This window comes from Peromyscus leucopus, chromosome 4 (assembly GCF_004664715.2).
Source record: "Peromyscus leucopus breed LL Stock chromosome 4, UCI_PerLeu_2.1, whole genome shotgun sequence".
NCBI classification, from domain to species: Eukaryota; Metazoa; Chordata; class Mammalia; order Rodentia; family Cricetidae; genus Peromyscus; species Peromyscus leucopus.
In genome coordinates, this window is record NC_051066.1 from 111,020,112 (window position 1) to 111,042,637 (window position 22,526).

Here is a 22,526-nt window from a genome sequence, read left to right on the forward strand (position 1 = left end):
TTTAAATTTTAAGTAATTTTGAGAATTTCGACTTCTTCTGAAGTTCTGTGTACCAGTGCAATTCTTTTAAAAGATGGTTTTTCAAGCTATGTATTAAGAATATGTGGGAAAGGGCTGGAGAAGCGGCTCAGTGGTTGAGAGCACTGGATGCTCTTTCAGTTTGATTCCCAGCACCTACATGGCTGTTCACACCTGTTGGTAACACCAGTCCTAGAACATCCAACATTGTTTTCTGACCTCTCTGAACAACAGACATGCAAGTGGTTCACAGCCATGCATGAAGACAAAACACCTATACACATAAAATAAATACATTTTTAAAAAGTTGTAAAAAAATACATAAAGAATATCAGAATGAGACAGGATGGTGATTGCCTTAAAATACTAAGGATAGACCTACCACATGACCCAGCAGTTCTAGCATTTCTGGGTATCTCCTGAAAATAATTGAAAGTAAAGTCTCAAAGAGATGTCCACACTTCTTTATGCACAGCAGCATCATTCACAATTTTCTATCTCTGTCTTCAGGCTCATCATAGGCATACAAGACTACAGATTTGCCAACTGCACCCAGATTTTTACACATGGGTTCTGGAGATATGTGAGTTCTCAGGGTCATATTCAGTTTCTTGGGCCTGGGCAGTAGGTGCTTTTACCTCATGTCCTAGGCCAACATTTGTTTTTAAATATGCCAATATTAATAGCAAACATTGTTATGAGGTGTGCATATATTTGTGAAGGTGACTTACTAAAATCATCCTCCTTGATTATGCCAACTCTCGCAGATACATATTAGTACCCCTGCCTTTCTATCCCTTCACAGTGAGGAACTGAGAAAGGGAATAGGGAGGCATTGGAAATCAAGTGGGCAGCGTCCAGTGCTAAGCTCTTAAAATTAAATGTACAGGGAAATGAAAATCCATTACTGCTACTTTGCCTACCCTGAACAAACAATAAAAAATTTCAAAGTTCTCTCTGTAAGTTCTCTATGAGTTTTTGTTGCAACTTCTTTTGAAGACATGAAGGTTAGAATTTGCTGTGTTTAGGATGTATATGAAAATGCTGGGGGAAAAAAGTGGACTTCAGCATGGAAAACAGATAGGCTAACTGCAGCTTTTCACCTATTTCTCCTCTCCTCCAAATTTGATACCCCAGTCTCAACCCTAGCTCTGCAGCAGACCACTTGCTGAAAGCTACCCCTGCCCTCTGTCCCCACCTCCAGTGGATTACACAGATCTTCCCTTCCTAACTTGCTGCTCCTCCACTCATTGCTTTATCTCAGCCCCCAACTCCAGCAGGCATTTCCTGGGAACTCATAGGCCATTCCAGTAAGGGAAGCAGGCAGCCTACTTCAAATCTTCACCTCTCCCTCCCCATTCCTCCAAGTCTAGCCCCCCATTCTCAAACCCAGCTCCCTAGTAGACCACCTACTAGGGCTTCTCCACATTCTCTGCCTCTATTCTCAGGAGATTAAGCAAATCCTAGTGGAACAGCCTGTTTTCCTCCCTCCTATGGATAGCCATCCCTTCATCCTCATTGCTAAGTGTCAGCTTCCAATACCTAGAAACACATTTTGCTTGGAACCCCCAGTAGCCACACCTATCAGGATCCCAGAAGAATTTCCTGCCAGGCAACACAGCTGCCTCACTCTCCTAAGAACCAGAGAGGAAACAGAAACCAAGAAACAAAACACCCACCCAACAAAGACAAGATCAGATATCAGCACCTAAAAATTATAATCTTCCCAAACCCAGATGCCTAGACACCAGCCTAAAAGCACAATCAATAACAGCCAAGACAATATGTCTAGAGCCCTGCAACCCTACCACAGTATGCAGTGAGTGAGTATTGGAACAAGGCTGAAGCACAAGAGAAATACCTTAAAATAGCCTTTATGACTATGATAGAGGCACTTAAAGAGGAAACAAATAAATTCATCAAAGGAATCTATGAAAACCCAAAAGGGTGGAAGGAAATGAATAAAGCAATTAAAGATCTTAAAGTGGAAATAGAGTCTATAAAGAAAAGCCAAACTGAGGAAAATGTGGAAAGGAAAAACTTAGAAGAAACTAGAACAGCAACTTCAGAGGCTACCCTTACTAACAGAATATATGAAATGGAAGGGAGAATCTCAGGCATTGGAGACACGAGAGAAGAAATGGATACCTTGGTCAAAGAAAATGTTAAATTAAAAAAATATCCTGAAACATCCAAGGAAATGTGGGACACCATAAAAATACTAAATCTATGAATAATAGAATAAAAGAAGAAGAAAAAAGACTCAATTCAAAAGCACAGAAAATATCTTCAATAAAATCATAGAAGAAAATTTCTCCAATTTAAAGGAGGAGATGCCTATCAAGGTATAAGAAGCATACAGAATGTCAAATAGACTGGACCAAAATAGAAATTCCCCTTGTTATATATTAATCAAAACACTAAATATACAGCTCAAAGAGAGACTATTAAAAGCTGCAAGGGAAAAAGAACAAGTAACATAAAAAGGCAGACCTATTAGAATAGCACCTTACTTTTCAATGGAGACTTCAAAAGCCAAAGGCCTGGATAGATATTCTATAGACTCAAAAAGATCATGGATGCTAGACCAGACTGCTATACCCAGCAAAACTTTCAGTCACCATAGATGGAGAAAATAAGATATTCTATGATAAAACAAAAATTAAGCACTATCTGTCTACAAACCTAGCCCTACAGCATGCACCAGAAGGAAAACAACCTGAAGAGGTTAACTAGACATAATAATTCAAGACCAGCAATTCAAAAGTATAGCTAGAGTTTTCCTGCCTTGCTCACAGTCAGGACAAATCTTTGTCACCCGCCAGTCCCACAGCCGCTCAGACCCAACCAAGTAAACACAGAGACTTATATTGCATACAAATTGTATGGCCATGGCAGGCTTCTTGCTAACTGTTCTTATAGCTTAAATTAATCCATTTCCATAAATCTATACCTTGCCACGTGGCTGGTGGCTTACCAGGGTCTTCACATGCTGCTGGTCATGGCGGTGGCTGGCAGTGTCTCTCTGCCTCAGCCTTCCCGCTTCCCAGAATTCTCCTCTCTTCTTGTCCCACCTACTTCCTGCCTGGCCACTGGCCAATCAGTATTTTATTTATTGACCAATCAGAGCAATTTGACATACAGACCATCCCACAGCACAAAAGAGGGGAAACACACACACACACACACACACACACACACACACACACACACCCAAAACAAACAAACAAACAAATAAATAAATAACAAGAATCAACAAACTGCTCAGTGATATCTCTCAACATCAATTGTCTCAATTCTCCAGTAAAAAGACAGAGACTAACATAACTGATGAGAAAACAAGATACAACCTTCTGTAGCATTCTAGAAACACACCTAACATTAAGGATAGACATTGCCTTAGGGTAAAAGAATGGAAAACAATATTTTAAGCAAATGAACCTAAGAAGTAAGCTGTGGTAGCCATTTTAATATCTTTCAAAATAGACTTCAAACCAAAACTAATCAGAAGAGATAGAGAAGGACACTACATGCTCATCAAAGGAAAAATCAACTAAGAGGACCTTACAATTCTTAGCGTCTGTGGAACAAACACAAAGGCATCCAAGTTCATAAAAGAAGCACTACTACAGCTTAAGTCACATATTGACCCTCGCACACTGGTAGTGGGAGATTTCAGTACCCCACTCTTGCCAATAGACAGGTAGTTCAGACAAAGACTAAACAGAGAAATGCTGAAGCTAACTGATGTTAACTAAATGAACCTAACAGATATTTATGGAACCTTTCACACAAACACAAAAGAATATTCCTTCTCAGCAGCTCATGGAACTTTCTCCAAAATTGACCACATACATGGACACAAAGCAAGTGTCAACAGGTAGAAGGAATTTGAAATAACACCCTGCATATTATCTGACCACCATGGATTGAAGCTAGATATCAATAATAACAGAAACAATATAATGGTTATAAACTCATGGAAACTGAAAGTTTTACTACTCAGTGAAAAATGGGTCGAGGCAGAAATAAAGAAAAGTTAAAAACTAAAGACGTTCTAGAATTGAATGAAAATGAATATACAACATATCTAAATATATGGGACATGATGAAAGTGGGTTTAAGAGGCAAGTTCATAGCACTAAGTGCCTACATAGAAAAATGGGAGAGATCTCATACTAGTAACTAAACAGCATACCTGAAAGCTCTAGAACAAAAAGAATAAATCACAATTAATCCAAAAGCGTAGATGGCGATAAATAATCAAACTCAGGACTGAAATCAATAAGGAAAACAATACAGAAAATCAATGAAACCAAGAAGGTTTTTTTTTTTTTTTTTTTTTTTTTTTTTTTTTTTTTTTTTTTTTTTTTTTTTTTTTTAGCAAAATCAATAAGATTGACAAAATCTTATCCAAATTAACAAATTTAGAAATGAAAAGGGAGGCATAATAAGAGACACTGAGAAAATCCAGAGAATTATAAGGACATACTTTAAAAACCTGTAACCCTACCAAATTGGAAAATATAAAAGAAAATAGATAATTTTCTTGATATATACTATTTATCAAAGTTGAGCAAGATCATATAACCAATTTAAACAAACTTATAAGCTCTAGTGAATTAGAAGCAGTAACTAAGGAATGGGGGATGGGTTGGGGAGGGAGGCTGGGGGATGGGAAGAGGAGGAGGGGAGATCTGTGGTTGGTATATAAAACGAATAGAAAATTTCTTAATAATAAAAATTAAAAAAAGAAAATATGAATACAAATTTTTTTCTACAACAACAACAAACAAAGGCAGTTGGTTTTAAAACAGAATTATTCAAAGAAGAGCTAATGCCAATATTCCTAAAATTATTCCACAAAATTGAAACAGAAGGAATATTGCCCAACATGTTTTATGAGGCCACAGTTATCCTGATACCCAAATCTAATAAAGGCCCAACAAAAAAGTGAATTACAGCTCAATTTCCCTTAGGAACATAGATATAACAGTTCACAATAAAATACTTGTAAACTTAATCCAAGATCACATCAAAAAAAAAATCCACCATTATTAAGTAGGCTTCATCCCAGCAGTTCAGGGATGGTTCAGCATATCAAAATCAATATATAATCATCATGTAAACAAATTGAAAGGCATAAACCACGTGATGATCTCATGAAATGCAAAAAAAAAAAAAAAAAAAAACCCAAAAAACACCTTTGACAAAATTCATCCCTTCTTCATGATAAAAATCTTGAAGAGATTAGGGATACAAGGGACATGCCTCAACATAATAAAGTTTACAGCAAGCTAATAGCCATCATCCATTTAAATGGACAGAAATTAAAAGCAATTCCAGTAGAATTTGGAACAAGACAAGGTTGTCCACTCTCACCATATATAGTCAATATAGTACTTGAAGATTTACCTAGAGCAATAATACAACTGAAAGAGATCAAGGGGATACAGATTGAAATGGAAGAAGTCCAAGAGTATTTTTTATTTGTAGATGATATGATAGTATACGTACAAGACCCTAAAATTTCCACCGAGAAACTCCCATAGCTGATAAACACTTTCAGCAAAGTAGCTGGATACAAAATTAACTCAGAAAAATCAGTGACCCTCCTATATACAAATAGGAAATGAATTGAGATAGAAATCAAGGAAACAACACCTTTCTTGAGAGCCTCAAATAATACAAAATATCTTGGGGTAACTCTATCCAAGCAAGTGAAAGACTTGTATGATAAGAACTTTTAAGATATTGAAGAAAGTCAGAAGATGGAAAATGGATTGGTAGGGTTACTATAGTAAAACTAGCCATCTTACCAAAAGCAACCTACAGGTTCAGTGTATTCTCCATCAAAATTCCAACACAATTCATCATAGATATTCAAAGAATAATGCTCAGCTTCATATGGAAACACATATCCAGATAGACAAAACAATCCTGAATTTAAAAAAAAAAATACAAAAAACAAACAACAACAAAACTACTGAAGGTATCACTGTCCTCAATTTCAAAATGTACTACAAAGCTATAGTAATAAAAGAGCATGGTATTGGCACAAAAACAGACACATCAAATAATGGATTAGAATTGAAGCCCCAGAAATACATCCATACACCTATGGACATCTGATTTTTGGTAAAGAACAGAGAAATACACATTGGAAAAGAGACAGCACCTTTAACAGATGGTGCCAGTCAAACTGATTGGCTGCATTAGAAGAAGACAGATAGATCCATCCTCATCACCCTGCACAAAACTCAACTCCATTTGGATAAAAAAACTTCAACATAAATCCAGATATATTGAGCCTGGATATAAAAAAAAATGAAAGTGGGGAATAGTCTTGAGCTCACTGGCCCAGGAAAAGACTTTCTGAACAGAACACAGTTAGTGCAGGCACTAAGATCAACAATTAATAAGTGGGACCTCATGAAAGCCAAAAGCTTCTGCATAGCAAAGGACCCTGTTGTTCAGACAAACCAGCTGTCTACAGTATGGGAAAAGATTTTTTATACCAAGTCTACATCTAATAGATGACTGATATTCAAAATATATAAATTAATAAAAAAAACTAGGTAGCAAGAAAACAAACAACCATATTAAAAAAGAAATGAGGTACAGATTTAGGCAGAGAATTCTCAAATGAGGAAACTCAAATGGCCAAGGAACACTTAAAGAAATGTTCAACATCCCTATTCATCAGGGAAATGCAAATCAGAACTACTTTGAGATTTCATCTTACACCCATCAGAATTGGTTAGATCAATTAAACAAGTGACAGCTCATGCTGGTGAAAATGGGGAGTAAGGGCAGCACTCATCCATTGCTAATGGGACTGCAAAGTTGTACAGTCTCTATGGAAATCAGTGTGGCAGTTCTTCAGGAAGGTGAGAATCAATCTCCCTCAAGATCCAGCTATACCACTCTTGGGCATATACCCAAATGATACTTCGCCCCATCACAAAGACATTTGCTCAACTACATTCACTGCTGTTCTATTCATAATATCCAGAAATTGGAAACAACTTGGATGTCCCTCAACAGATGAATAGATAAAGAAAATGTGGTAATCTATACAATGGAGTACTACTCAGATGTTTAAAAAAAATGAAACCATGAAATTCTCGAGTAAATGGATTGAACTAGAAAAAAGTTCATGCTAAGTGGGATATCCCACAACCAGAAAGAGAAATATGTTATTTGCTTACATGTGGATATAAGCTTTTAAATCAATGATAACTAGCCTATAATCCATAGAACCACAGAAGTTAGGTTTAGAATAAGTGTCTGGGAGAGGACAGAGACAGATCTCATTAGGAAAGGGAAATAGAATAGATAGCTATGGATTGATGGGGAGATGGAATGGAATAACGAAATGGGGAGGGGGAGGGGAGAGGGAGGCTGAGGGAGGGAATACAGGGTGAGACAGCTAAAATTAAGGGCCATCTGTGGGGTGGTATGGAAACCTAATACAGTAGAGGCTTCATATATATATGTATGAAGATGACTTAATCAAAGCTGTCAAATAATGGGGGAGACAGAGTTCCAGCTGGCCATCTCTTGTCACCAAATGAAGCTCCCCGTACCAGGGTTGGGTTACATTTAATTGAGTTTTTGGCCAAGAGGGTCTCATGTGAATCCCCAAACAACCCAGGCTATTGCCAAGACAGTTCTCCACAAACTGATGACAAGGCACATTGCTGAAAACAACATCCACACAACTCAATGAATACAGAGAAGTTAAAAGGTGCCTACATTGAGCCTGCATCCCATGATCTAGCATCTTTGGTACATGAAGGTACTCTGCACTTTACCAAAAGAAAAACATAAATACAAACCCATCCATAAAACCATGGATCAACATGACATTGGTGTTCTACCTGCAAGACATGCTAGTGCCATGTTGGTGCATATCTTGTGGGAGTAACCTACCAATATCTGATTTGACTGAAGGTCCATCCAGGAGATGAAACCAATACCTGAAACTGCTTAAGTGAAGAAGAACCTGAGACTAGATAGCCCACAGACCTAAGGTAAAGCCAAATACTATTGTTCTAAAAAAAAGTAATATGTAGCAATAAAATGAGTCCTGATGACATTCTGCTACACTCATAGATTAGTGCCTTGCTCAGCCATGTTATAGAAGTTTCCTCCTGCAGCTGATGGGAACAAATACAGAGACCTTACAACCAGACATCATGCAGAGAGAGAGAGACTTTCAAACACTCAGCCCTAGACAGGATGTCTCCATCAAATCTCTCCCCTCAGGGCTCAGGGAACCCCAGGGAAGAGTAGGCAGAAAAAGTCAGAGAGGATGAAGGTCCTCTAAATCAACATGATCAACTTGAACTCACAGAGACTGAGGCAGCATGCACAGCGCCTACATGGGTCTACACCATGTCCTCTGTTTATATGTTATGGCTTCCAGTTGAGTGTTTTTATGCCATTCTTTGGTGTTTGAATGAGTGGATATGTTTCTTGTGTTTTCTCTTGGGCTTTTTCCCTTCTGTTTGTTTGTTTTGCCCAATTCCAATGTGTTGGTTTTTGTTCGATCTTACTATATTTTATTTTACTACATTTTATCATTATCACTTAGAAGCCTACTTTGTTTTCCAGTGAAAGACAGAAAGGGAGTGGATCCAGATAGAAGGGGGGAATCAGGAGGAGTAGAAGGGTGTGGAAGCTGTAATCAAGATATAATATGTGAGGGTAAAAAATCTAAATTCAATAAAAAGAAAACAAAGGTGTTTAGTGAGACTTCATGGGTGTAGCTTCTGATGTCACTAGGAGACACAATTGCTTGATGTTTTGGTTGTGAGCTCTGCTTTTAGATGGCTGAACCATCTCTCCAGCCCTGGGACACACAGTATCACAGCAAACTCCCCGATCCTCTGGCTTTTACAGTCTTTCTGCCCCGTCTGCCGCAATGTTTCCTGAGCCGACTGCAGGAGTGTTTTCTCTGTGTATCCATTGGGATGGGGCTTGACAACTCTGTATGTTTTTTTTTTTGTGGTTTTCTGTAATGGTCTTTGTCTATGGCAAAGGAAAGTTTCCCTGAAGAGAAGTGAAGATTGCACTTATCTGTGGGTATAAGGACAAATGTTTATAGATTGTTAGGGATTTTGCTGGTTTAGTAAATTAGCAATTGTAGATTCTCCTTCAATAACTATGTTTTCACAAGACTGCCTAAATGTGAGCTGAACAAGGAAAACAACAATGAATATTCCAAACTGGATGGGGAAGAGCCCACGAGGCTTCAATCTGCACAAAGAACAACAGGTAACTGAGGACAGCTAGGAATGGGAGAGGTGGTCCTCCCCAGAAAAGAGCATACCAATTGATTGTCTCGTGCAAAACAACCAGCCCTGAAAACATACATACAAGTAACATTATGTGGACTCAACAGGCAGTATATTTATAGTATATATGTATATAGAAGTACATATGTACATGTGTAGATATAATTTTCTGTTTCACCAACCAGCCAGCCAGCTCCCAAATAACCACACAGAGACTTGTTATTAATTATAAATGCTTGGTTGCTAGTGTAGGATTGTTACTAACTAGCTCTTACAACTTAAATTAACCCATATATTTTATGTACCATCACATGGCTTGTTACCTTTTTCAGCATAGCATGTTCATCTTGCTTCTCCCTGTGTCTCCTGGTGACTGCCATTTTTCATTCCAGCACTCTCTCCCTGTCCACAAGTCCTGCCTAACCTCTTCTTCCCTAGCTATTGGCCATTTAGCTCTTTATTAAACCAATGAGAGTAATACAACTTCATAATGTACAAAAAGATTATTCTGCAACATGCATGCAATAACAATTGAAAAAAAAAAAGAGGCATGAAATTTGAAAAAGTAGTGAGGAGAATATGTGAGGATTTGGAAGAAAGAAAGGAAAGGAAGAATGTGGTGATATTTTATTTGTGCTTTAATAAAATTTGCCTGGAGATCAGAAAATAGCAAGCCATTTTAAGTAAGCAAAGAAGTCAGGCAGTGACAGCACATGCCCTTAATCCTATCACTTAGTAGGCAGGATCTCTGTGTGTTCAAGGCCATACTAGGGAACAGAGCCAGGCGTGGTATCACATGCCTTTAATCCCAGTACCAAACATAGAGCCCTGGAGGTCTGTACAGACAGAGCTGTGTAGGAAGAGAAAGTGAAGTAGCTGGTTAAGAGAGCCAATGAGAGGGCAGAAAAGCAAGGCATGTAAAGCCTGGGTAGACAGGAAGTTGGGTGCATTTGGAAGCTGCAGAGTTGGTGAGGTGAGGTTGACTGGTGGCTTTCCCTATTTCCCTGATCTAATGCTTTCACCCCTATATTTGGCTCCATTTTTTTTTTTTATTTATTTAGGCCATTTAGAAATTTGTCTATAGAAGAAATATTGTAATTACATTACAAACTTAAAAACAAACACATAAAACAACAACAGTAAAGTGGCAGTTAAGCCCCTTCAACCCTACACAAAGAACTATAGACAGCTAAGGAATGCTGAGCGTGGGAAAGATTGTCTTTTTCTGGGAAGAGCATAACAGTTGGCCATCCTACCAAGTTATCAACCCTGAAAATATGCATTTAAGTAAAATTATGCAGGCAGAGCAATTTATATTTAGGTGTGTGTGTGTGTGTGTGTGTGTGTGTGTGTGTGTGTGTGTGTGTATGTATATCTGTATACACATACATACTTACATAAGAATACATGTATGTAACAATGAATGAAAAAAGAGGCCACGATTTTGAAAAAGAGCAATGGGAGGGCTTCAAGGGAGGAGAGGGAAGGGGGAAATGATGTAATTATGATCTCAAAATTGTAAAAGAAAAAATGCAAAAATGTATTTTCTGCAGAGGCCCGAGTATTTCAGTTTGCCATTAAACATGCTCATGTGAGAGTGGAAAATCTCATGGGATCCTACCCTAGACAAAGAACTACAAGCAACTAATGACTGCTGAGAGGGGAAGAATTAGTCTTCCCCAGGGATGAGCCCCCTAATTAATTGTCCAATACCAAGTGGTCAGCCCTGAAACCGTATACACACAAGGAACACTCAATGAACTCAGCAGGTTGTGTGTGTGTGTAAATACATGCACACATATATGTATATATACATATCTAAATGCACTTATACATATGTGCAACAAGTAAAGACAAAGAGGACATGAATTTGAACTGGAACAGGTTGAAATTAGGGTGTGTGGAGAAGGAAAGGAAATGATACAGTTTTATTTAAATTTTAAAAATCCCTAAAATCCATATTTGTGTGTGTTGTGTGTATGTGTGTGTGTGTGTGTGTGTGTGTGTGTGTGTGTGTATGTGTGCCTGTGTGTAAGAAGTAAATATTGTTGGATATTATGGGCAGAACAGGACACATCCCAACAATGTTAGCTGTCATAATACAATGAAAGCAGCCTAGCTTCTTACACTCATGCTGCTAAATTCAGAGCACTGTTTGCCTATGATCTTTTAGATTAGTATATGAAATTTAAATCTGCAACAGTTTTTGTATGTACCTTTCCAAATATGTGAAAGATGGCCTTATTTACTGTTACCTTGGAAACAGCAAATGCCCTAATGCTATGCTTACTCTCTTTGGTACAATTAAAAATCATTTTATGGAGCAAATGTAATTTAAAATATTATCCTCAAGCATGGATTTTAATTAACCTTAATTAGATGAAATACATAATGATGGTTAGTGTTAACATTATTTGGAAATCTTAATATAGTTTTCTAACACAAAGTATGCCGATGTCTTTCAAATTTTGTCTTAATAAATGCATACATGACTATCTTTCTTATCTAGTTAGGTGAAGATGCTCTGATTATTGCTTAACTCTGTCAGGTCTGGATCTGATAAATTTTTTGGTGCATGAGTATGTATGTGATTGTGTATTTGCAAGTGTTTACATGTACCATGATGTTTGTGTGGAGGTCAAAGGACAGCACTGGGTGTCACTCCTCACTCACTTCCTGCCATCTTTGGAACAAGATCTCCTTGTTGTTCACTGCTGTTTACATCAGGTTGGCTGACCCAGGGACTTCTGGGGATTTTCTTGTACCTGCTCCCTTATCGCCTCAGGAGCACTGGTGTAACAGTCATCTGTGACCGTAAATGTGCCTTTATATAGGTGGTAGGGATTTGAACTCGAGTCCTCATGTTTGTATAGCAGTCACTTTTATCCATGAGCCATTATGTCAGTCTTCCGATTAATGATTTTATGAAGTTAAAAATTACCATGTCTACTTTGCTTTAAACTTTTCTTAATAATTAATAACCTTAGAAAATCACTTATGAATTATTACTTCTTCAGTAGCTTCCCACAGGACATGAACTGATATGCATGCCTTTTTTTTTTTTCATTTTCTAGGACTCCACTATTGTAACTCCAATCATTTTGAGGACTGATCCTCAGGGATTTTTCTTTTACTGGACAGATCAAAATAAGGTAAGAGATAAGATGTCTTCCTTACATTATTCTGTTGGTTACTTATAAAGTAATTGTTTACTTTCTAGGTAAGTCTACCATTTAACAGACCACCTTTTGCGGTGTTTATTGATTCTACTTCCAGAAACTCAGGCTAAAGGCCTTAGGACCTTCATGGATGCTTGTGTGAAATGGTGGATTCACTAGATCCTAGAGTAATTGTTTTCTGTTTAAGACAAAAACTCAGGCTTGTGGATTGCATTTGGTGAACATGATCCTGACTTTCATTGATTTAACTCCCTTCCAATTCAGAATGAAGAAAGATGATGAGACAAATTCCTTTTGACCTTAATGACCAAAGGTTCAACAGTCAGTCTTTTTTTTTCTCTCTTCTCTCTGTGCTATAATTAACAGTTCTCCTAGTAGTAGCCTGGTTTGGCCTTGATAATTTATTCATGTTTGTATTGGCTAATTGTGGTTGTCAACTTGACACACCTCAGGAGAGGGAATCTCAGTTGAGGAATTGCCTCTTTTATTGTCCTGTGGACATGTCTATGGGAGATATATTACTTCAATTGATGTAGCAGAATCAGGCCCCCTATAGGCAGTACTATCTCTAGGCAGGTGGGTCTGCCTATGTAAGAAAGGTAGACAAACAGTTGAGCCTAGCATCTAACCAGTAAACAGTGTTCCTCTGTGGACTCTGCTTCTATTCCTGATTCCAGGTTCCTTCCTGGAGTTCCTGCCTTTGTTTTCCTTAGTTATATATTCTAATCCATAAGCCAAAGAAACCATCCCCCTGGTTGCTTTTGGTCATGGTGTTTATCATAGCAACAGAGAACAAACTAGAGCAGTGTTAAAATTAAAGCTAAGATTCCTTTAATCTTTTTATTGAGTTTTCAAGAATCTTCCCACATTAGCTTTCTGCCCAAAATACTAAGAATTCAGGAGTTCAGTTTTGATAAAGCCAGTTGATAATTCCATATTGAATTATTAAAAACTGTCTGCAGACCATAAGATTTCTTTGAGGTTTAATGGGCAGTTAGATAAGAATATTCATAGGAAGTGGCTATTGTTTCAATAATCACTGGCACCTAAGAGGCCCAGTATGTAGACTGTTTGTGTCCTCTAAGTATTGATATCTGAAGACGTGGTTTCTTTTTGTTGTTCTTGAGAGCACTAAATGCATTTAGAAACCAATAGGAAGCAATACTAACGGAATGGTATTAGAAAAACTAGGGACTCCTCAATTACTGTATGCTGGGGTTCAAATATTAGTTTTTGAAACATCATGTTATAGCCCAGGTACCCAGAGTTTTTGGACAATGGGTCTTAGGCTAGGCCTTGGGCATCTTTTTACACTTGTGAGCACAGGTTGTAACTAGCCTAGGTAGCTTCATCCTTGGAGTATGAGTCCTTTCAGAAAGTTTTCCATACTGAAAAGTTAGCACCTAGTCTCAAGGCTTGCCCTGAACTGGCCAGCTCCCAATCTCTCAAGAAGCAAATTCTCCCCTAATGGTCCTAGAGTTACATCTCACTACTGTCTGTGTGTTCTGCAAGTTTCTATGGCTATAGATGTGATTGTAAACCATAGAATTTAGGCCAGTGTCAAAAATTATGTGTGGGTAAGATTTCATACTTAATGTTCATGTTTGTTACTGGGTGTGTTAATCACATTGGTTTAGACATTCTGTTTGGTTTCCTGCTGTTATGTATAAAACAATGGCTTGAAAGAGTTTTTTTTTTTTCACCCCTAAAGACTATTTTTAGAACAGTCACAGCTATATTTGTAAAGATTTATTTATAATGCCTAGAGCATTTTAAAAGGTTGGGTGCTTGTACAAGAGACCAAACTGTCAGTTTGATTTTTTCAACCTGTAAATCAAATTTCCATAAAAGCAACAGAAGATATTTTGGGGTTTTTAAATAATTCATGACAACTCAGTTAAGCTCTACTAGAAGACCAATCATAAACATTTCTTTGCTTGTAGAAGAGAAGGCGGTAGGGCCAAAGGCTCTTTGATGCATCTCTGTTGTTCTAGGAGCCCAATATTTTGACCCAGGCATATTTTCAGCCTTTCCTTTGTTTTATACCAGCCTTTCCTTCTTGGTCACAATGCTGTTTATAACCAATGGGAACAGAGAATGGGGGGAGGGGGAGGGATTTCTTCTGTCTCTTTATTGCTTTTTCTCTTATGGATATTAGTCTTAGTCAAGACATGGTAAATTTTACTTTTTACTTCTTAGATCTTTAAGTCATTCCTCAGTCACTTATCAGTTTAGAGGTTTATTTTTTGGTCAAGGATCATATGTCTTAGGCTCTAAAAGATGAGAGGATTTAAGAAAATAATAATAAAAGAAACTTACCACATTTTCAAGTTTGTCATTTTCTTTCTGGCTCTAATCCCAGTCTTGGAACCAGATCAAGTGATGTATCCCCGTTTTGGTCTTGGACGACTGTAAACAATGCATTAGAGTCGATGTAGGCCGGACAAACTGTGCACACAAACAGAGGGCAGCACGCCAGGCTTGCAGTTGAGGCTGTGGATAAGATCCTTTGAAGGAACTGGGCTGAGTGGTGCAGTCATGATGCTCCTTAGAGGACTACTTGTTTAAAGTATCTTTTTTTTTCTTTTGGCAATTAGTCTTAAGAATCTGTCATCTGTGTTATAGAGATCTCAGGGAAAACAATATAATACTTTTGAGGTTACCATTTGAGTTTTCACATTTGTTTTCCATGCTTGGGAAACTTGCCTTGGTATTTAATATAAGATGCCTTGTCTTTCTGAGTCATCCCCCAACATGCTCTGCCTTTGCTCCATGAAGCTTGTGCGGCAGCACCTTGATTAGCAATCACAGGGAGCCTCTTGTGCTCACAGGCAAGAAGAATGGTTGAAGAGCACCTTGGTTATAAGAGCTTGCCTTGCAGAGCTCTGGAAGGAACCCCTCACATTCATGGTATCTAATGTGTGTCCATTTCTTGTCATGACTGCACAGCACCTTGTTCCATAGCCACTGTTTACAAGCCACTGGCTTCCTCCTGTAGACAATGCAATTCTGCCTTACCCAACCGCTCCTTTGACTTGTCCCCATAGAAGTGGTAGGTGACAAAGAAGACAGACAGCACTGATGATACAGTTCAGAGTTAAAAACCAGAACTGGCAGTCATTTTCAGAGAAATGTGTTAAGTGAAACATGGACAGGATATTTGGGTTAGTGCAAGCAGATGAATGTGAATATCACTTTTAGCCATAAATGTTCATAGTTTGTTCCATTGCTGGACTTATTTTGACAGTCTTTCCACTTAGTGTTGGTTCTATAAAGTTTATTGCATACAATTAGCAAAAACGAGTTACTGAATATGATTATTTTATTTTAAGCACAGTGGTTTTTTGGGTGTAAGTGTAGAGTATGTAAGAAGGATGTGTTTATTTATAAGTGATGAGTATGAAGAAGGTCCTGCCCACCCCAAGTACCAAAGAGGTTGCCTGCATTAGACTACGCCACACGGGCACTGGCAATCATAACAGGGAGTGCTAGCCACAAAACGTCACTATGAGACTCTGAGAAAAGGGTCAACATAGAAGAACCCACAGACTCCTATCTAGACTGTGACACAGGAGAATGTTGTCTTGCAATTTGATGCCCTGATTGTGTGCCAAGTTTGATGTAAAAATAAAACCAGTTTAGTTCTGATCTAGGAAGCTCAAGAAAGTTTGATAAATCCTTGCTTCTTTCCCTAAAAGAGGAGCTTTGGGGAAGGGAGGGCAATTAGCAATTACATAAGATTTAAAAGAAATGGGAGGGAAAAGCATCCTACTGTGTTTTGATACAGATTTTTTAATGCGTAGTACATAAGTAATTTCCTTTTAGTAAGAGAGTAAAGCAGCATAAATATCTTCAACATTATCTGATAATCTGATAACCCCAATCCTAGTTTGTTTGTTTGTTTTCCAGTCAGAAATGAGTATCATCTTTCTGGTTTATTCCTGGGTTTCCTTCATGAATTTGAACATGCATAACTCTAGGAATACTGCATTTTGTTTTGTTCAAATCCATTTTACCCTGTTATGTTATTTTTGCTGTTTCAAAACTTGCTTTTGACTTCACAGGATGTCTTAGAGATGTTCATGTATGAACCCATCTGCTTCTTTTCACTTGCTCTATTGTGTTCTAATATTGGATTGCAAACTTACATTTATAGGTAAAGTTCCCATTGATGGGTTTTTGGTGTTTGTTTCTAATTTGGGGCAACAGCAAACCTCCTATAACACAGAGTAATGACCAGCTTGATGCTCTGTCTCTGTGGGTATGTGGGTCAGGGCATCCCCAAGGGAAATACTTACAAGTATCATTGCTGCTTGAAAGCTTTACATATCTTAAATTTTAGTCTTTGGCTTTACCATTGTTTATACCTACATAATCTTATGTGAGAAAAACTGTTTTCTCATGTCCCAATCAACACTGTTAGGAAACATTTCAACTTTTACCTGATGGATGCAACTGTTGGATCTATGTTTTCCTCTGCCCTAACTGGATTTGCCAGGAAACTGGGCATATTTTCAGTCATTACTGGCTGTTTCTGTTCTGGGTTATTTGCTACATCCCCCGCTCTCATATAATAGCTGTTGTGAATCTTGCAAATACATTCTTCTGTCTGTGGCTTGTCTTGAATTCCCCAGCATCTAATTCATGCATGACAAAAGATGGCTTGAAGTCTTAAAGTTTGATGGAGTCTCATTTAAACTTTTCTTTGTTTTCTTTTGTTCTGACTCATCATCCTTATTGCTATCGTTACTATTAATTGTGGTTGGGAATTCACATGTAATGGATTCTGATGAATGGCAGGGGGTGGAGTTCTTAATTCGATTTCTTCAAATAGGTCATCCTATGGGTTGGTGACTTTCTACTTTCTAGTTGTAGTCAGTGAGGGTAGCACCCCATGGCACCATTTGCTTTGGGGCCTTCTTCCTGTTTTGGGATGTGAAAGGCACATGGGACTGCAAAGGCAGTGGACTGAGCTGACACCCTGTTGTCATACCTGAAGTGAATAGCTTGAGATGGCAGTACCTCTGAACTTCTCAGTTGTCATTTCTGCTTCTTTCTTAGTTACCGTCTGCCTTTTGCACTTTCTGGTTGAGCAGGCACCACCCCTTCTGTTTACCCATGATCTAGATTGTGGCATACATCTATACCTGCATAGTCAGTCATTTCTTGGAAGCTGCATAAGAGAGATTGATTCTGCTCCCTGCTCCATCTGCTACTCTTTCCTCCTGTAGGCCTTGAAACAGTCTGTGGGCCCCTTGTAGAGAGTGCCAATGACTGGCATTTCTATAAATGTCAACGGTAGATACCCTTCTCTTGTAATCTAAGATTTCTATACAGAGTTCAAATGAAAAGTTTAGAAGTTAAATATTTACATAAGCCACGGTGATATTTTTAAAACAGGAGTCCAGAGCTAGGAATATTTTAGATGATGAATCATAAACCTCACAGAAAGAATTATGTGGTTTCCTATGAAGGAACCAGTTTGGCCTCCATAAAGAATGGTAGGCACATGCTTCAGGATGGACCCCTTGGCAGTGGGCTTTCTCTTTGGGAGACACTAGTTGACTGCGTTCCAGGGACATCACTTCTGGCCTTTCATGCGGTATTCCAGAACTTACAGCATGCTTGAACATAAAGATCTGATTAAGGGATGAAGGTTGCACATTTTATCTGTGGACTTTTTCTGGAGGCTGAGACAATGAATGAAATTATCTTAGCAAGCAGCACAATTGACGTGATGGCCATTCTTCCCTGGCCCAAAGCAGAGGACCAGCTGCTGCAGACTAACTGGTAGCACCTGTGGCCAGTGCTTTCCTCTGTCTCCTCTGTCTGTCTATCTCCACTGTCAATGAAGATAGAAGCAGTGTCAAGTGCATTGCCTGGCCCTTGCCCCTCCATAGGACCCTGGCTGTGTTCCAGTGTCCAGTCAGCATCTGTATCCTTTTGCTTTTCCCCTCAACAGTTAGAAGCCACTTTGCATCCTCTGTAGCTTCTCAGGGTCTGGGGAGTAGCACACTCACCTTAACCAATGATATCTTATGCATACATATCACAGCTGTACCTTCTCTTGGGCAGGAAACCTCAGAGGTGCATGCAGAATGTTAATTCCTAAAATACTCCTGTAGAATAACGCCCACCCACCTTGTTGTTAGCTGGTTTGAAAACACCCTCTCTATAGGGCTTTCTTCTCTTTCTGTCTCACTCCCACTGTATCCTAGAGCGACTTCTAAAGTACTGTTTTCATTATAATCCTTGTCTGGGGATGTCTTATTATGGGTATGTAATACTGATCAGGTTAGTGTAGATGCCTCCTGATTGAGAGTGGTAAAGGTATTCCTTAGTTAAGAGCCATTACTTTAAGCCATGGCTGGTTTTCCTAAACACTAGCAATTTATATTGCTGTAGCGGATGTGCCTTTGGGTTCTGAGTCTGATGTATGTTTAACGAATCACCTCAGTAACTGTCTAGGCCATGCTTTGCTCATCTATGAGAAAAGTATTGCTGAGTTAGGTTTGGTATGAAGGTTCACCGTGAACAATAACATCATGCCTACTACGTTGTGAACACCTAAGTCTTTCTGGTGACTTTTGCTATAAACAATCTCTGGCTACACAGTAGTTCCTAATGCATTGTTAGGGACCATAAATGTGCTGCTTTGAAAGCCAAGTCACCATTTATGTATGTTTAAATTCTTATTCCCTTTTTTCTTCTTGGTAACAGTGACCTGCTTTCTATTCAGGCTTATTGTGGTCTTTTGATGGAAGCTTGGGGCTTGTTGGGTAGACAAGATGTTTGTTTATGTTTACATTTCATAATGTTTTGGGAACTGAGCTGTGGAAGGCAAAAGGAGTTTATTGCCAGGAAGATGTTTCCTCTGAGGATATTTGCTAATAAAAACTACAACATAGGTGAAAGTTTTCTAGACCATAGGGGATTTGAAGCATCTTATGGAATAAGCTTTAAGATGATTTAGAGGTCTTTGATAGAAAAAATGGTACTAATATTTTCTAGGAGACTCGGATGCTGCAGAGTTACCTGTGTCTTTTTCCTAAGATAATCGTTTTAGGATTATCACAGTTATATTGGTACCAGGCACTGTTTCTCATCCACACTGAACTGATTCTTAGAAATTAGGATTCTGAGCATAAGCAAACAGCCACAAGTCAGATTGCTAGGAGCAGGCAATCTTCCTACTCATCAATTCAATTTCCCATCAAGTGCCATTGCTATCAACACCGTCTTCTCACTGCGAGGACCTCCCTTCGATTTTCACTTCCAGAAATACTGGCTAGGACAGGAAAGCCAGGTGTTACTCGGGCTTAGTGTTTGTAGACACAACTTAAGGGTACATGTTATTAGCTTCAAATCTTTTGCAAATCCTTGGTGGGTGGCAATTTTGATAGAATTTTGAAGTTTCGTGAAGTGTATTTTAAGATCACTGTAGTTATGATGAAATGGCATCATGACCGTTTCTTTGCAATCATTTTCCAGTATAGTAGGATTGTTATGACACTATCACTGTGTGTCTTTATGGGAACAACAATAGCAACATACATGCAAATGATACGTGGAATCTAGAAATATGGTGGCACTCTGGCTTTAATTCTAAATTCAATATTCTCCGTATAACTTAATTACAAAATTATGCTTGGTTTTATGAGTTGCTTTTATTTAGCTTTTCTCAGTCTTAGAAATTAAATGGGATATTTTCCATACCATGGAGTTATTATGGGGGGGGGCTTCAATTTTTTTTTTAATAGAAACATGATTTGTGGTATTGAATTGGAAAAATATGTGGAGGAAATACATTTGTGTGTTGTTTACAATTTTATTTTATGGAGACAATCATTGGCCTTTGTAGGAAATAGAAGGACAGATACATGGTGCTGACATAAAACTGTGCTAGCTTGTTTGAGCTGCAGATGTCTTAGATAGAGAATGTTCTTGGTTCTGTTGTGGTTCATTTTCTTGCCAAGGCAAGATTGTTTTAGTCTACTAATGGGGTCCCATCAAGACTTTATAGTTAATCAACAGGACAAACCTCTCTTTGTACTTTGGTAAAACTAATTGAAAGCGTTTATCACCACACAACAAGACTAAAACAAGTAACATATCTATTTTGTTGCATTTTCATGTTTCATTATTGTTTATTTAAATAATTTAATTTAAATAATTTAAAAATGCAACCTTTGAACAAATAGTTCATTGAGAAGCCATTATTCACATACAAATTCAAGTCTGGGGAAGTGCTTGTTCTTAGTATGTTTGTTTGCTTGTATATTTTCTTTAGTGTTATTGTTACCATTAGCACCAATAACAACAAACACACCTGTGATATTTTCCACATGCAATATAATACAGAAAATGGGAGATGGGGAGATATACATGTAGTGTAGAGTTTCATTGTTTATATTATTGCATTTTAAATTGATAAGTATATAGTTTTATAGTATGTATTCATGGCATATACAGTGTGTACATGGTTCTCCAATGAACTTTTATGGTATGATAATGTGCATACACATACTATGTACTTTAATATTCATATACTATTATTCAGGATATTCTATTATGTATTGTAATGTTTGTATATTATACATATACTAGAATACTATATTATACACATACCATTATACAATATATTATGTTATATATTTTAATGTTTGTATATTGTATTATACAAACCTTACAAACTATATAATTGTGTTATAATAACATATACACTGTTTAATCATTTCCATAAGCTTGTGAAGGTCAGTACTACAATTATCTCCATTTATAAGCAAGCAAATTTAGGTACACACGAAGGTAATGTACTGATTTTTGGTTATGTGCTTCACTAGTGTCAGAAACAGAATCAAGCAGAGTAATCTGGCCATATGGCCTTGCTTTTCACACTGTATGTTTTAAAAAACTGATTAATGTGTTAGGTTGTTTATCTGCAGGACTTTCCTCCTCAGAATTGTTTGAATAAAGAACCTTAATAGGCATGGTGCATTTGCCAAGAAGAGACAGAGTATGAAGAAGGATTCCCAGCTTTGGGCTGCACATTAAAATTCACTGGAGAACTACAGAAAATATTGCTGTTTGCCCTCAACCCCTGACGACTCTGACTTACTGGGCTGGTATGTGGTATGCACTTCATATTTAAAAAAAAAAAAGCTTCTCATTTGTTTGTATGACACAGCCCAGGTGAGCATTACCAACGAAGTCAGCAAACTTAGAGGCTGTGCACACACTACTTTAGTAGCAGTCTGTGCCATGGCCTACTTTCCACCAGCAGTAACACTCAGCATGAACATTCACCCATAGGTCTGGCAAGATTCTGAATTATTTGATTATGATTGGATGATATTCCTTATATTGTGTTTAGTAAGGCAGGAAATTAAAAGCATTTTTAGGATTTTTCTTAATATCCAAGATTGGATCAGAATAGGATTTGGGGGTTATATTTGTAATTAATTAAAATTCATTAGCTTTCCATTGCCCCAAACACTTAGGTGTTATCCCTGTGTCCTGAGCTTACCAAATGTCCCCATCCATGCTTGCCTATGCTCCTTTGGGTTTATTTGCTAGATTCTCCATTAGATAAAGGGACACAATTAATTTAGCTGCCCTTTTGAATATGAGAATGTGATATTAAGAATGGCCTTAAAAAGCTCAGGCAGTCACAGTGACAGGGTATGTGTTAGCATGTACAAGGCCCTGGTCCATATTTAGCACACATAATCCAAACAAAACAAACAAAGCAAAACAAAACAGCTCAAAGAAAAGACAACCTAGACCCTGTATAGTTATGTAATTTTATAACTAAACTTTCATCTACAAATATAAAGGCAGGCTCTATCTTGTTAAGTGGGAACATTGAATCATTTCTTGTCAGTTTATAAGAACTTCCCCTTTATTTCCAAATACACCCAAACAGGGAAACCATGGGAAGTCAGGTAATACTCATACATGGTAGGAAGCCTGACTTTTAGTCATCTTTGGATAGTACAAATGGGCAAAGCCAAATCCCTATTTCTCT

The 22,526-nt window shown here is 37.9% G+C and overlaps 1 protein-coding gene across 2 annotated transcripts in view; it reads left to right on the top strand.

Moving 5' to 3' along the window:
* Window positions 1-22,526, top strand: part of Plcb1 (phospholipase C beta 1) — a 701,254-nt gene that overhangs the window by 14,893 nt on the left and 663,835 nt on the right. For both annotated transcript variants that reach the window (XM_028884530.2, XM_028884531.2), the window contains exon 2: window positions 12,395-12,472. In XM_028884530.2, the coding sequence (XP_028740363.1) occupies window positions 12,395-12,472 (78 nt within the window). The remainder of the gene's footprint in view (window positions 1-12,394; window positions 12,473-22,526) is intronic.